Source organism: Danio rerio, chromosome 19, assembly GCF_052040795.2.
Source record: "Danio rerio strain M-AB ecotype USA chromosome 19, GRCz13ab, whole genome shotgun sequence".
Lineage (NCBI taxonomy): Eukaryota > Metazoa > Chordata > Actinopteri > Cypriniformes > Danionidae > Danio > Danio rerio.
Genome location: NC_141039.2, coordinates 8,459,904 through 8,476,771, shown reverse-complemented (window position 1 = coordinate 8,476,771; position 16,868 = coordinate 8,459,904). Strand labels below are relative to the sequence as shown.

Below are 16,868 nucleotides of genomic sequence, written 5' to 3'. Positions count from 1 at the left end.
GTGTGTGTATAGGTGAACTTTTTAATATCCTCGGTTTCACTAGAGTAACTTTGAGGAATGGCTCTGACTGAACAATTGCCTTTAAGCCGTCCTTAATTGGTGTGAAATTGGTGTGCAGTGCTTTATTCTCCAGTGTAGCGATTGGTAGAGTTCTAGCATCTCCCACCTTGCCTAATTAAGTCTAACTTGTCTGTCTTTTAGAGAAAGAAAAGTTAGTAAGACGGAGTGTGTCTGCCATTGAAAGCATGAAGGAACACCGAGTACTGTATTAATGCAGTCTGTGCTCCAAACTCAAGTGCTTGCGTAAGAAGCCTGGAGACCTCGACTGATGTTTCAAGAGTGACGAGGGAAAAAACATCCAATGCAACTGCAAGTTAAAGTCATATTGAAATGTGCTCAGTGCTGCTAAGAAACATATGCAAATAACATGACTTGGATTGCATTGTAATAAATAAATTAGTATTACATGTAAATCTCTGGAGAAATTTTGAATGCATTCAGAACAGTGCATTATTTTAGAACTGAAGGGCACATTTATAATAATCTGTATTCTGTTTGACAGGTCGGACAGCGCCTCGGCTAAATTGATTCGTCTCTGGTTTCTATCTAATAGAGTTTCTCTGCTTGCTTTTAATAAAAAAGCTGAACGGCCGGCTTTGTTCTGTTCTGCATAATTTGAGCTGCACCATTTAGCTTGCTGAAACTTGTAAATACGATTCAAATAACATTTTGAAAAAAAATCTTTTAAATGTTAATTTGATTTATGTGATTTACTTATTTTTAGTTCAAGTTATTTATTTTTTTTATTTTAAAATTTTCATTAATCATTAATTATTTTTCTTCTTTAGCTTAGTCATGTATTTATCCCTGAATGAACTGCATGGCAAATGTTTTATGCAGCAGATGCTCTTCCAGACCAAAATATATATTTAATGTTTTCTTTTATATATTTTATTTAATTTATTTGTAATTTTGTATATTTTATATTTTCTTTTTTGTTTAATTTAATTCAATATTATTTCTTTTCATTTTCTTTTTTCTTTTAATTTTTATATTTAACCCAGCAATTTAATTTAATTTAATTTAATTTAATTTAATTTAATTTAATTTAATTTTATTTTATTTTATTTTATTTTATTTTATTTTATTTTATTTTATGTTATTTTTAATTTTTTAAATTTTTAATATTTTACTTCATGTATTTTATATTTTTATATTTTATTTTGTTTTATTTTTTATTTTCTATATTTTTCTTTTCTTTTGTTTAACTTTAATTTAATTGTATTTTATTTCTATTTTAATATTCAATTTTATTAAATAAAATTTTTTATAAATTGTATATATTTTATATATTTTATATTTTTTGTTTTGTTTTGTTTTATTTTATTAAACATTTTTTGTTTTTTATTTTTAAAATTAGTACATTTTATTGATTTTTTTATATTTAATTTAATTTATTTTGATTATATTTTCATCTTTTTTCTTTTATTTCTTTTGTTTTATATTTTCTTCATACTAGTGAAATCCAAAATAATAGTTCGTAACGTGTATTAATATTATAATTTTTTTATTTTTTATTTTTATTATGATTATTGACATTAAAATCTGTTGAAGTAGTACTACTGGTAGTACTATATTCTACTAACTATATTTGTTGTTTTATTTGACCTGATTTGACTCAGTTTAAACCCATCAGTTTTACTACAAACAAAAACTGGTGTAATACAGCAGTAAACCTCATTAAAAACGAAAGTCAGTCATGATACACGTGTATCCAAAATTGTACAAGATGGAAAAATAAATTAACACCAAGCAATGCAAATGAATTTTTGAGTTTACTGCATAAAGACTTTGTTCTCTATTTGTGGGACGGTCACAGTAAATTTATCTTAAATTAATGTTTGGTAGTGCATTTCTGTCATGGCTTTTGTGAATAAACAAGAGTTTTCCCAGCAGTTTTTTCATTGTGTTAGTGTTTGTTCTACAACATATTCAACAATGACCCAGTTCCAGCCTTTGATGTCAGTATCTTGGTTCAACACAAGCACAGAATGTGAATATTTAATATTCCTTATATCGTTATCAGGCCTGTGCAATAATAAGCCATGCTGGTTTTACCATTTCCATAAAGAAAACATACATCTACTTTCCAGTTGTTTTGGGGTTGAGTCATTGCTATAGGCTGTTGCTATGCTGTTGCTAAGGTTTGTTCACATTTGACTTAACATTGGGTTACAACAATACAACAATTTTAGAGTGTATGATTTTACCTTTTCTTCCGTTTGGTTGAAACTATATTAGCTGATCCATAAATCAGAGCGGTAACAGATTAAAGTTAGTTAATATTTTATTGTCTAATAAGATCAGTACCCATGGGCTGTGGATTCAACACCTGCTGCTGTTATCTAATATTTAAGAAGTTTAGCAGGAGCTTGAGGAGCTTAAAATCCGTCATAATCTCCATTAATGCTCACTCACTCCTCGTTAAACATGTTCCACGCTGACACTGTTATGACTGGGAACTGCTAGTATTTTTCTGTGCTGTCGTTTAGAGGAATAGTTCAACAAAATGGAAAATTTGCTCACCATTTATTTTCCGTCAAGTGGTTTCAAACCTTTATGAGTTTCTTTTTTCCCGTTGAACACAAAAGAAGACGTTTTGAAGAATGTTGGAAAGCTGTAAGCATTAACATCCACAGAGAAAAAAACAAATACAATTAAAGTCAATGGTTATAAGTTTCACGCTTTTTTCAGAATATCAGAATAACAGAAGAACAGATTTGGAACAAGTAAAGGATGAGTTGATGGTTAAAGGATATACATTTTTGGGGGAAACTATCCCTTTCATTCATTCATTCATTTTTTTTCGGCTTAGTCCCTTTATTCATCGAGGGTTGTCACAGGGGAATGAACCGCCAACTAATCCCGCATATGTTTTAAGCAGCGGATGCCCTTCCAGCTGCAACCCCCCCTCATACCCTGTAGCCAGTTTAGTTTATTCAATTCACCTATAGCGCATGTCTTTAGACCAGGGGTGTTCCTGGAGGCCCGGTGTCCTGACCAGTTTAGCTCCAACACTAATCAAACACAGCTGAACATGCTAATCAGCGTCTTCAAGAGCACTAGAAATCTAGAAGCAGGTGTGTTTGATTAGAGTTGGAGCTAAACTGTGCTGGACACCGGCCCTACAGGACCGAGTTTGCCCACCCCTGCTTTAGACTGTGGTGGAAACCGGAGCACCCGGAGGAAACCCACGCCATCACGGAGAGAACATGCAAACTCCACACAGAAATGCCAATTTACCCAGCCTGGACACAAACCTGTGACCTTTTTACTGTGAGGCGACAGTGCTAATCACTGAGCCACCGTGCCGCCCCTTTAACAGAACACTTTAATTAAAAATAAATAGGCTAATTTTACTAATTTTGTTTATTTATTCATTCATTCATTCATTTTCTTGTCGACTTAGTCCCTTTATTAATCCAGGGTTGCCACAGCGGAATGAACCGCCGACTTATCCAGCACATTTTTACGCAACAGATGCCCTTCCAGTCGCAACCCATCTCTGGGAAAATTATTTATTATTTTTTTAATTAAATTTTTTATTCATTTTTTAGCTTAGCTTAGCATAGCTCGTTGAATCGAATTAGACCATTAGCATCCTGCTCATTTCAAGTGCTGCGTAATATCATTGCGCCTGCTGTAGCCATGGTATGCCGGCAATTCATAATTCCTTTAAATTCCTAGCCATAGTGTGCTATTTTATTTTTATTTATAGCACCTTTCAATTTTCCATCAGTTTCTGTACACTTTAACTACAGAAGAGTCAAGGTTTCAATAGTAAAATCAACATTTTTGAGTGAGATGCTAATGGTCTAATTAGATTCAATGATCTATGCTAAGCTAAGCTAAAAGATCAGCTGAATGGATTCAAAAACTGTCAAACTGAACTGTTTGACTCTAGGGGAGTTGTAAAACCTATTTTTAAAGTTTTGCAATTATTTTTGTACAAAAAGACAGTTTAAAAAGATATGTTTGTAAAACACTTCAAGCAGTTTTAATTAATTATTAATGCATAATTCATTCCACAGTTTTTGTATGTTCACATAATTACTCTCATCAAAATATTTATTACATTTTTAAAAAAAAAATTTTATGTGCAAATTTAATTCCATCTTTAAAAAGATCATACAATTGGCTGCATTTGTGTTTATAGTCCAGTCCACATTAGCCATTAGGATTTGAAAATTACACTTTATTTGACTTGTTTAAAATCTATTTGTCTGGATAATAGTTAAAGCTGTCGTTTTTAACTAAGCCAAAGTTCAGTATGTTAAATATTAGATATTTTTAAAAGAGTAAACATTTGTGTGATTTTTCTCCTGCAAATTATTCACATGTCTTTGAAAGCTGTTGAAGTTTTTAATCTGCAACTGATCATGTCATTGTTGAATGGTTTGTTATCTGCGGGCCATTGATAAACGTTCAGCTAATGCTAGAAGACGGTTGACATGTAGAAGGCTTCCGGCGAGCAGTTTCACATTTACCGTGACAATAGCATGTCGTAAATGAGAGCGAGTCCATTAGCTGATAAGTTCAGCGCAGATTTATGGCATCTCAATGTCTCCCGATGGGACTATAAAACCAGGCGATCAACCCATGACAATGAAGCCAGATTTTTTAAACAGGTTTACCAACGTCAACAGCAATTTCCTTAAGCAACCAGCTTTAGGTTGTCAATATTTACTGATATGGCCATGCTGCTAATAACTGCAGTAAGTAACCAGTGCATCTGCAGTCACCAGTGGATAATTAGTTAAAGGAGTAGTTCACTTTAAGGAGGAAAATCTCCTGATAATTTACCCACTTATAATCCAAGATGTTAATTTTATTTATTTTTTTCAGTCAAAAATGGAAGGGATAGTTCACAAAAAAATTATAAGTCTGCCATTTAATCACCCCTCACTTTTTCAAAACCTATAACTAGGCCAACACAGAATCTGCGCATGCAGAAACCCGCTGATTTTTAGCCCATCGAGTCATTTTATTTATTTACTATACAATTTGTAAAGTAATATTTTCTGTCTTTTAGTAGATGTATTATATGAGAGACTTGCTTTGTTTACCAAATAAGTGGATCTTGATGTATTTGCATTGTAAACATTAAATAAATGTTATTGATATTTCATATATTAAGTTTTAGTTAAGATAATCAATACAAAATAATTCTGCATAAATCTGCAGATTTGTGTGTGTGTGTGTGTGTGTGTGTGTGTGTGTGTGTATACAGTTGAAGTCAGAATTATTAGTACCTCTTTGAATTTTTTTTCTTTGTTTAATATTTCCCAAATGATGTTTAAGAGGGTAAATAAATTTTCACAGTATGTCTGATAATATTTTTTCATCTGGAGAGAGTCTTATTTGTTTTATTTCTAAGATAAAATAAATCAGTTACTAGAAATGAGTTAATAAAACTATTACGTTTAGAATTATGTTGAAAAAAATCTTCTCTCCGTTAAACAGAAATTGGGGAAAAAATAAACAGGGGTCTAATATTTCAGGGGGGCTATTAATTTAGAGGGGCTAATAATTCTGACTTCAACCATATATATATATATATAGCTTATATAGTACCATAACTATTTGTGTAGGAGATTAGATTTGATAAATAAGAAAGCAACTTTCCTAAAATTGCTAATGCAATAAATATTGAATTCCATATTATTTTGCTTTGTCTTATTGAAGTCAAGAGGGTGTCAGCATCCAGCATTCTTCAAAATATCTTCTTTTGTGTGCAACAGAAAAAACTAACGAGAGAGTAAATGATGAACTATGACTTTAAGAAATACATTTTTAAGGAAAACATGCATGCATGATATTTCTACATATTGAACTTTCAAACTGCAGTTTGAAAGTGAAAGTGAAATGAACAGTCATTTTTATTTAAAAGAAACATTTATGTACATTTGAACTACAAAGTCTCATCATGTGTGTGTGTGTGTGTGTGTGTGTGTGAGAGAGAGAGAGAGAGAGAGAAAGAAATATTTGATTATATATTTATTATTTTTATTGTGAGTGGCTCAGTGGGTAGCGCTGTTGCCTCACAACAAGAAAGTCACTTGTTCGAGTTCCTGCTGGGTCAGTTGGCATTTCTGGTGTTTGCATGTTCTCCCCGTGTTGGCATGAGTTTTCTCCGGGTGCTCTGGTTCCCCCCACAGTCCAAAGACATGCGGTACAGGTGAATTGATTAAACTAAATTGGCCATAGTGAATGTGTGTGAATGAGTGTGTATGGATGTTTCCCATTACTGGGTTGCAGCTGGAGGGGCATCTGCTGTGTAAAACATATGCTGGATAAGTTGGTGGTTCATTCCGCAGTCCCCTGATGAATAAAGAGACTAAGCCGATAGAAAAGGAATGAATAATAATAATAATAATAATAATAATAATAATAATAATAATTATTATTATTATTATCATTATTTTAGTAAATTATATTAAGAAAGAAACACAATTATATATTCAAACTCTTTATCCAAAATCTAAGCACATTTCAGACCATGAAAAGACTTGATTAAAATTCAAGGATTTCCAGCACCCGTCCGATTCCTCTGCTGGAATCATTTAGAGTACTTTAAAGCTGCATCGAAACTGCAGTTTATAAGTTCAAACCACCGAGCATCACACAAGTCTGTATGGAGAAAATTAGGGGGTGAGTAAATTATTCTGTAAGTGAGATAATCCTTAAATCCTGAAAGGACCCTAGAAATCATCTTAACTGAATTAGTCTTCGTGTTGTCCTGGAGTTGAGTGTCCTGAGCTCATTGCATGCGTGAATGAGTGAGTGTGAGACTTCAGACTGCTCTTTGAGAATCTAGGTCAGTTTATCTAGATGGGCCGCTCTGTTTGTCCCCATCACTTGTGCTGTCTGAAGCACTTCGTCTACTGCAGGAGCACCAAAACAACTTAAAGGGGCAAAGTTTACTAAAGGCTACACTTAAGCACTCTGCAAAACAAACTAGAGCATAATATTGATTTGGTGCTGTTCCATTAGAATACTAGATGCCACTGTGTGCACAGGGATGTTAAAACAAGTAAAAAAAAACTATATTGTTCAGCATAACACTAAACATCTTCAGAAATCAAAAGATAATACATTTATTTAAAATTTAATGTAAATTCAGGTGAAATATTGCAAAAGAAAGAAAATAAAATTTCTACAATTATATATTTCTTTTATTTATCTTGATTTTCGCTCTTTTATATTTTTTTATTTCATATTTTTCCCTAACATATTAATTTGGGCTACTCATTTATAAACCATTGTCATAAGTTGTTTTGTCTGATAGCCCTAGATTTGGCTTCATTATTGATTGATCTAATATACTGTATATGCACAAATATAATATTCTAAAGCTTCCTATAGATAATGTTATTTTAAATGAGGGATTTTAAGGGGTGTACTAATATATGTTGAACACTGTGTATACGTGAGATTAAAGAATTTAAATACAAAATAAAAAAAACTTATGCATAATAATAATTTTATGTATGTGAAATACTGTATACTAAAACAATACAAAAAAATGATGAGACTGTTTACAAAAACATGAGTTATTTTTGTTGAAGTCAACAGTTGAAGTCAGAATAATTAGCCCCCTTGTTTATTTTTTCCCCAATTTATTCTGATTTTGTCATGATGACAGTAAAAAAATATTTGACTAGATATTTTTCAAGACACTTCTATACAGCTTAAAGTGACAATTAAAGGCTTAACTAGGTTAATTAGGCAGGTTAGGGTAATTAGGCAAGATATTGTATAATGACGGTTGTTCTGTAGGCTACTTTGATTCCAGCCAAAATAAAACAAATGAAACTATATTATTTATATAGAAATATTATCAGACATACTGTGAAAATGTCCTTGCTCTGTTAAACAGCTTTTGGGAAATATTTAAATAAGAAAAAAAATCAAAAGGGGGCTAATAATTCTGACTTCAACTGTACGGGGGGCAACAAAATACTGTAGTAAATGTTTAGATCTGGAGGTGTTTATCCTGTGTGATTTTCTTATTTAGCCCATTACAATAGTATTAAAATATACATTTATTTATGAATACCCTTAATGCCTGATATGTTATGCATCCCAATTCAAACAAACAAAAAATAATTCAACAAAACTGCCTTTAGTCACATTAAACCTTCAGAAATGTTTCAATTCAATACCAAAATCAGTACTTTTAATATTTTCATAGAGATCATGAATAATGTTTTATTATTATTATTATTATTATTATTATTATTATTATTGTTATTTGTTGAACAGAAAATGCAAAAGAACATCAAACAGAAATGATTTTATAACATTTGTGAAAGGCTTTACTGTCACTTTTAATGATTCTAATGATTTTAATGTAATGTGTGCTTATTCAATTAAATAATTATTGAATTTAAAACCTGCTAGAATATGTGTTAAAAAATACAAGATTTACTGTATAGAGATAGCTCTTATATATTTTTATCCTTTGTAATTTTTTCTACAGCCACAAATTCTATATCAAAAATCTTTAAATATCTGATGTTTGCTTTTATTATTTGTTGCAAAACTATTCTATTCTACTCTATTCTATTCTATTCTATTCTATTCTATTCTATTCTATTCTATTCTATTCTATTCTATTCTATTCTATTCTATTTATCCATAATTCAGATTCATATTTTTTTTTTGTTATTGTTATTATTTTAAGTCATGAGTGGTTGTGTAAGCATTTCATTGCATTTCACAGTATGTATGACTCATGTGTGTGACAAATAACGTTTTTGTTTGTAGATTAAAGTAAACACATTTCTGAAAATTTAATGCATTTCATTCGTCTTTTCTTCATTGTAGGTTAAAGAAGAAGTCTCAGTCGGTGGACATCCCTGATGAGGGTTATGCTGGATCTCTGGTCAAAGACCTGCTGGCGTCACCGCTCATAAAGAACGTGGCGCGAACCACCATCAGGGAAGAAAAGGAGATCAACACCACCAACATCCAGAAGGCTCGCAGTCCTCGACGTGGAGAACTCAAGCGGGGATATACCATCGGTGCGTATTCTTTTTTATAAAATTTTATTGTCATTTTAATTTTTTTATGAGACTTTTCAATCATATTGCTAAATGTGAAAGTGCTTAATGATTTAGTGGTGTAAAATTACTTACTAAAGCACTGTTAGACGTCTTATTGTATATTTGCGGTAACTTACTGGCCGCACTCTCTCTTTAGAGTAACTTACCTGTAAATGGGTTTTACAGTAGCAGGGCCATACCGCAGTTTCATTTAATAGCAAAATAGCCTTACTGACATTTCTCTTTATGGTAACATGTCCTTTAATACTTTTTAATTTTACAATATGACAATTTAATTTTACTGTAATTTATTTACATTTTACACCAGCAGTGCAAAATCTTCATTTTTTTCTTCAATAAATTCCAAACAAGTGATCAGATCTACGAGATGTATTATTAGTTGTTATTATATTCATTTTAAATGGTTTACAAAAGTAATTTTCATTGATCAATCTAGTTCAAATACATTTTGTTTCAAGATTTTTGTCTCATGTTTATCTTTAGCTACAGTAGCATGACTTTGATTACAGCAGAATACCGCAAAATCCTTATATACAGTAAGTTACTGTAAAAGTTTTCAAATGACCCAGTGCATATTACAGTAGTGAACTGTAAACAATGATGTGGTATTTTACTGGGAATATTTGCGGTAAATAACTGTAAAATTGTGGCGTTGTCAAACAGCGTATGGTGCATTAGAAAACGCTTCATAGAAGCGTGTCTAATGCAGATTAAGCACAGCAACATTAACATTATCTGATGATGAAAGCGAATCGTCCGGTGAGACTTGTTAGTTAGTTATGCTTAATCCAGTGTTGGCAGAGGAACTGACTGACTGGCGCTGCAGTAAGAGGAAAACCGATACCTTTGAGACTGTAATCAGAGGAGAAAAGAGGATCTCATCCCTCTGTAAGCGCACACACACACACACACACACACACACACACACACACACATACAAACACACACAAGCGGAGTAATTACTCTTGAATTGCAGGATGATGCTTCAGCCTCTAAACTACACTGAGAAGACCTACAGTAACAATGATGAACACACTTTAACCCTCCGTCTGATACTTCCTGGCCATTTCTAAGGGTTGTACTAAAGCAATAAACCTCAAGAAGTCGTGGTTTACAGTGAATTTACACTAGGGGCTTTGTTAAGCACAACATGGAGCCTTCTTAACTCTTATAAATTTGCTTAAGACTCTTTAAACAATACATAATGCTTTTAATAAAGTAGTTATTGCATATATACATAGAAAGTGGTCACAATATGAAGCCGTTTCTTCTGCTCAGTAGTGATAGTGGAATTATTGCTCGACAATAGTCAATAGTCAAAGTGTACTCAAAACATTAAATTTAAATATTTATTTATGCTGCTTGTTCAAACTACTTGCTTAAAATGAGCTGAAGCAACACAATTATTTAGATTTTTTGGGGACAATTCATTGTTTTATGTTCAATCCACTTGAGTTTGTTAAATTAATCGATTTGTGATGTGGCGGCACGGTGGCTCAGTGGTTAGCACTGTCGCCTCACAGCAAGAAGGTCACTGGTCCAGGTTTCCACTGGGTGCTCCGTTTTCCCCCACAGTCCAAAGACATGCGCTATAGTTGAATTAAATAAGCTAAATTGGTTGTAGTGTATGAGTGCGTGTGTGAATGAATGTGTATGGGTGTTTTCCAGTACTGGGTTGCGGCTGGAAGGGCATCCGCTACATAAAACAAATTCCAGAATACCCCTGGCACCCTGGCCAAATTTGCCCACTGGCCATCATGGTCTTCTAACCATCCCCATATCATAATTGGTTTCATCACTCTGTCTCCTCTACACCAATCAGCTGGGTCTGGCGCAATATGGCTGCTGTCGCGTCATCCAGGTGGATGCTGCACACTGGGGGTGGATGAGGAGAATCTCCCCTATGTGTAAAGTGCTTTAAGTCCTCAGAAAAGCTCTATTTAAATGTAAGGAATTTTTATTATCATTGTAAGTAAATCGAACAAACATTTTCATATTAGTCAGTAATATTACTGAAACTAATTTAAACACTAAGTAAATATAAATTTACACACATTTACACATACCTAAATAGACTCAATGATGGGCTGAAAAGGGTGCAATTTCTATGCGCGCAGATTCCGTGTGGGCCCGCTTATAACTGTTGTGAATGACATAAATGACATAAATTTAACATAAATGACATAAATTTAAAGTTATTTAATAAACTATATATATCCAGCATAAACCACGGCGAATGAAGTCCTGCACAAGACTTTTGGCCAGCGGAGAAATTAAAATGGTCGTGCCCAACTGAGTCTGGTTCTCTCAAGGTTTTTTTTCTTCACTCCCATCAGGTGAAGTTTTTTTTCCCTCTCCGCTGTCGCCACTGCCTCGCATGGTTCAGGATTGGTAGAGCTGCGCATCGATGAATTTGCTCTTCAGTGTTTGAACTCTCAGTAATGATTAAATCACACTGAACTGAGCTAAACTGAACTGAACTGAACTTAAACACTAAAACCTGAACCACACTGTTCCAGTTACTGAACCACACTGTTCCAGTTACTATAACCATTTATGTGAAGCTGCTTTGACACAATCTACATTGTAAAAGCGCTATACAAATAAAGCTGAATTGAATTGAATTGAATTGAATATACAAATATTTTTGTTTTAGCATTTATGCTATTGTCATGCTGACTACATTTTAAAATACACTGTAAAAAAATCACTTCATGTCATCTTAACACAAATTGATTCAGTTAACTTAATAGTTTTTTACGAATTTAAGTGAATTGAACATAAAACAATTATGTTGTCCCTCCCTAAAAAACTTTAGAATTGTGTCGTTTTCACTAGTGAGGCTTTGTTTTCAGGCTAGTGAGTCTTTCATCCTAAACAGATTTTAATGATCATATTTTAAGATGTTAAGTTGCAGCATCAATTAAATTTTTTAATTGCATGAACAGCATAAATATGTTAACATTTACAAATCCATTTAAAATGTGTTTCTGTGTTTCGGGAGGGTGTGGAGTGGGGGAGGGTTGATGCAAAAAGAATACTGTTTTGTTATTCAAACATGGCAGAAAATCTAGTCATGCTGCAAATAAAAACCACCTTGTTTTTCAATTCCCTGGGTTATGTGAAGGTCAGAAGACTTTCCAGACTAAACAAGCAACATTTTACCATGAATAATGCACTGCAATAACAATAACGTCTGCAGGATTGAAACTTAAATCCTGCTCTTTTGCTTTTCCTTTTAAACCACTTCTGATCTCTCTAGCGCGTCTACAAATAGCCTGGATGAATCAACCCTTCTAATGGCATTTTAGAAGAACAGGGGAGTGAAAAAATACACCCGCACCCTAGGTGAACAACTAAACATGGATTTGTGTGATGCATTTTATATTTTAAACCAGACAGCTACACCATGAGCTCAGTTAACCTCGTGAACACGCCGTAAGTAATTCAGCTAGATTTCCCTCAAGGGATAAATGCTGGGGGTATTTTGCGACGTTTCCGTTCTGGCTCATGTTTTGTGTTTTGGTACCTGCGGGTTCAGTTTAGTCTCCTGGGATTGAAGACGCAGCTCTTTGCTATTAGTTCTCCAGTGGTGGAGCGTCTCTCCTGGTTAACTGGCTGCGGAGAAGATCTTTTAATCAAGGCCCTTTGATCAGATCTGTGCCGCTCTGGTTTACTGCATGCCGTAAGTCAGGGTAATTAGACCGTTAATCATGGCAATTTGTTCGCTGTCTTAAGCAGGATCACTTCTGAGTTCATACAAATGGTTTTTATAAATGTTTTAGCAGTGTGGATTGGATCTAAATCTTTTCCTAGAGTCTAAACAAATTTGTAGTTGCTGATAGGTATTAGCTGCCAACAAGTTTAACTCAGAGAATGCTTGCAGACTTCACAACTAATTGTGTTACATATTAAAATATAAGAAATTGAATTATATTTTCCTCTAAAATGTAGTATTTAAATGACATATGGGTGAAAGCTAAATTATTAGCTCTCCTGTGAAAACTGCTTTCATTTTTAAATATTTTCCAAGCGCTGTTTAACAAAGATCATTTTTTCAACACATTTTTAAACACTGAAGTAGTTTTTATAACTGATTTATTTTGTATTTGCCATGATAACAGTACATTGTATTTTACTTTTTATTTAGCAAGATACTAATATTCAGCTTAAAGTGCTTTTTAATGGCCTAATTTGGTTAAGGTTAGGCTAATAGGCTATATGCACAGCTAGTGTTTTTCAGCCAACAGTAAACTTCCAGTAAAAGCCTAACAGAAAGCATTCAGTTAAATAGACCTAAGCATTCATTTAGTTGTTCAAGCATAAAATGAGATGATAGATGGTGCAAACTCTATAGCGCCATCAGTGGCAGCAGAATGGCGCAGAAACTCCATTGAAAATACTGTGGTAAAATAAATTTTCATATTTTAAATACATGGCAGGGAAAAATTTTATTTAATGCAGTGTTTCTTGTCCATTCTGAGACCAACTTTTTATTATAAGTTTTAAATTTTTAAAGAAAACAGATCTTAAGTGTGGAAATTTTGTAATGGAGCGACAGTTCACCGAAAGCCATTGGTCTGGCTGTCTGAAAATTAAAAGCCTGTGTGCATATACATCTTTAGGGAAGTCATTGGACAAGAGTAGTTGGTTCTGTACACTGCAAAAATGCTTTTCTTTTGTCTTGTTTCTAGTCCAAATATCTACAAATTCTTATATCAAGAAGCATTTTCTAGACAAGCAAAACATATTATCTTGTTTTAAGAAATAATATGACAAAATGAAGTGAGTTTTTTCTTAAACCAAGCTAAATAATCTGCCAATGGGGTAAGCAAAATAATCGTATCAGAAATCGAAACACAAGATTATTTTGCTTACCCCATTGGCAGATTATTTTGCTTGATTTGAGGAAAAACTTTTGACATATTATTTCTTAAAACAAGACAATATGTTTTGCTTGTCTAGAAAATGCTTCTTGATTTAAGAATTTGTAGATATTTGGACTAGAAACAAGACAACAAATCTAAGTAAGAAAAGCTTTTTTTGCAGTGTAGTCAAAAAATTAAAAATCATAATAGTATTAACCTTAATCATTTTAAAAAGGAAAAACTGTAAAAATTACCTTTCTCACTGAAGAACTCAATGTAAAATAGTTTGAATTTCACAGGAGGCATGATATTTTTGCCTTCAGCTGTATAAATGTGAGGAAAAAAATAAAGATTATATTCCTTTTAAATTATAAATTTAATTAAATTTATTTAAATAACATTTATCACAAACAATGTATATTATTGTAACTCAAGGATGCTGGCAACGGAATTGAGAATCCAAGTGCAGTTTCATTTAGAAATAATCAGTTAACCAGGCAAGTGTCAACCACAGGAGCAAATGGGTACATGCAGAAAATCCAGAAGGTGTAGTCGAGAAACAGGCAAATAGTCAATACAGGTAACAGGCACGATAAACAAAGAACAAGGCTAGGAACAGGAAACACAGCATCTTAAAGAAACACTTTGTAAAGTTACAGGTTAACGAACAAACAACAAGACTCAGCCATGTGTGTGTGAGTGAGCTGTATATATAGTCCATGAAATCAGTGGTAATGAACAGCAACTATGTGCGTCTGTGTGCCCAAATGACTGTCAGTTGTGGCAGGAGGGATTGGTGCAAAGCATCCTGGTAGTTGAAGGTCATGCGGCGGCCGATGTGTAGTTCCCCAGCGATCTGCATAGTCTTAAATTGATCATGAAAATTAGTTTGCATTATAGCTTTTTTTTGTGGTGTTTTGCATTTAAAATTTTAGGATTGTGTACTATATATATAATTTGTCATTCTTAAATAACCAAAAAAAAAAAAGTGGCAAATGTGGTAATACCATGTTTAAAAACACAGTGATATTCAAGACTTGAAGCACTTTCGATCCCTTAGTAAAGTCAATACAAACTACAAACTCAAAGGCTTTGTTTATTTAAAATAATAATAACTTTGGAGGATTAAACTAAATTTAAAACCAAGACATTTATAATGAAAGAAGAAACATGAAGCTTAAAATAACAAATTTAGCTAAAAAAACAAAACTTTAAATTCAGTTTTTGTGAAATTTGCACACAATGTGGGCACACCACATTGAATATGATCCGATTGAAGCAAACCTTTGCAGTCTGATATAAACGCAGAGAAAAACTAAACCAATTTTATATAACCACACAGAAAAAGTAAGTCATTTTACTACAGGACAATTATTTTAACCATCCTTTCGTTTACATCTTGTGGCCATGCTAATATTTTACATTTGCATTTTACAAAGTGGCCTCATTCAGTAGTAAAATTGTCAGAGAAACGTACAATTTTGAAACAGACTGAAATGCTATGTTCCTGTTAAACATACACTGGCAAATTGTACTCTTGTAGAGAGATGCTCCTGGTATATTTGTGTTCTTGAAGGGCTTTTGTCTGTTCTCAGAGCCAGCAAGGGTTAAAAGAAAAAGCACAGTGCTGCGTTCTTGCTTTTAAAGCTTTTTCTAGCAGCGCTCGTGTGCTGGAGATTGAAGCGCACTGTTCTGAATTACCTCTCGCATGTAACACACACACTCACACACGCAAGCAAGCAAAAAGTAATCTTCTCAAGTGAAGTGCAATGGACGAGAGCTCCTGTAAAAAAACACTGTAATAGAGTGAATGGAAATTTGAAGTGTTACTCCTTCAGTCATACTCAATCTACAGAATATGTGTATGAAATATGGTTTTTGTTTTCTTTCTGGGTAATATTGTGAGAGCTTATAGGCTGAACCAGTGCCTACAAGGTACACTGACATATTGGGTGTATACGCCTTTCTTATGCAATGAAAAGGATGAATTAGTTTACAGCTTGAACAGACAAAATGTGAATGTACATTATTTATTCTGGCTGTTCTGTTTGCATTGGGCAAACAAAATACTGAATTATGATTTTATTTTTTACAACGTAAAAACATTCTTCCAGCTTAAATTTTTTGCTCAAATTAAATAACATTTTCTAGCCATCTTAACTTGCATCAACTGAACAGGCTAAAAACAGTAGTTAAAAGCTGATCATAAAATGACCTTAATAAAACAAGTTAAAGGAACATAAAATCATTTGTTCTCATGACTTTTTGTCATATAAGTTTTATTTTGAAAGATATTGGTTCATAAAAAAGTGTTGCATGCAGAACTGTTGCAAACAATTTATTTGTGTTGAATTTAAACAAACAAATTAAGTTGAATAATGTTCAACTTAATTAGTTTGTTTAAATTCAACACAAATAAATTGTTTAAAACCACTTAACGTAAAAAAATAAATCCAAGGAATCATCTTTGAATAATATATTTTTTTCAGTGTGATTGCATAAGTGATGCAAATTGTATTTTTAAATTGATTTTATGAAATGTTTTCAGACACTACTGAGATGAACCAGTAGAGGGTGTATCAAACTTGTATTAAACCCTATATGAAACACATTAATCACATTAATAGGCAGGTTAATTATTGAGAGGTTTTACATTTTAAAACCAGTTTTCCAGTTTTTACTCAAATCAAATGGTATTATTTTAATAATAATAATAATAATTATGAATGCAAATAATAATACAAATTATAATAACAGATACATACTACTACTATAATAGTACTACTCATTCATTCATTTTCTTTTCGGCTTAGTCCCTTTGTTATTCTGGGATCGCCACAGCGGAATGAACCGCCAACTTATCCAGCATATG

General features: G+C 32.9%; 1 protein-coding gene across 4 annotated transcripts in view; it reads left to right on the top strand.

Annotated features, from left to right (window-relative positions):
- Positions 1-16,868, top strand: part of oxr1b (oxidation resistance 1b) — a 97,897-nt gene that overhangs the window by 18,358 nt on the left and 62,671 nt on the right. For 3 of the 4 annotated variants that reach the window (XR_015516126.1, XM_087294868.1, XM_087294867.1), the window contains exon 3: positions 8,890-9,086. Coding sequence is in view for 2 of the 4 variants with exons in the window: in XM_087294868.1 (XP_087150994.1) it covers positions 8,890-9,086 (197 nt within the window). In the remaining 2 variants the exon portion in view is untranslated. Of the gene's footprint in view, positions 1-8,836; positions 9,087-16,868 lie in introns of all 4 variants that reach the window. The other variant, XM_087294869.1, reaches the window with a different exon arrangement.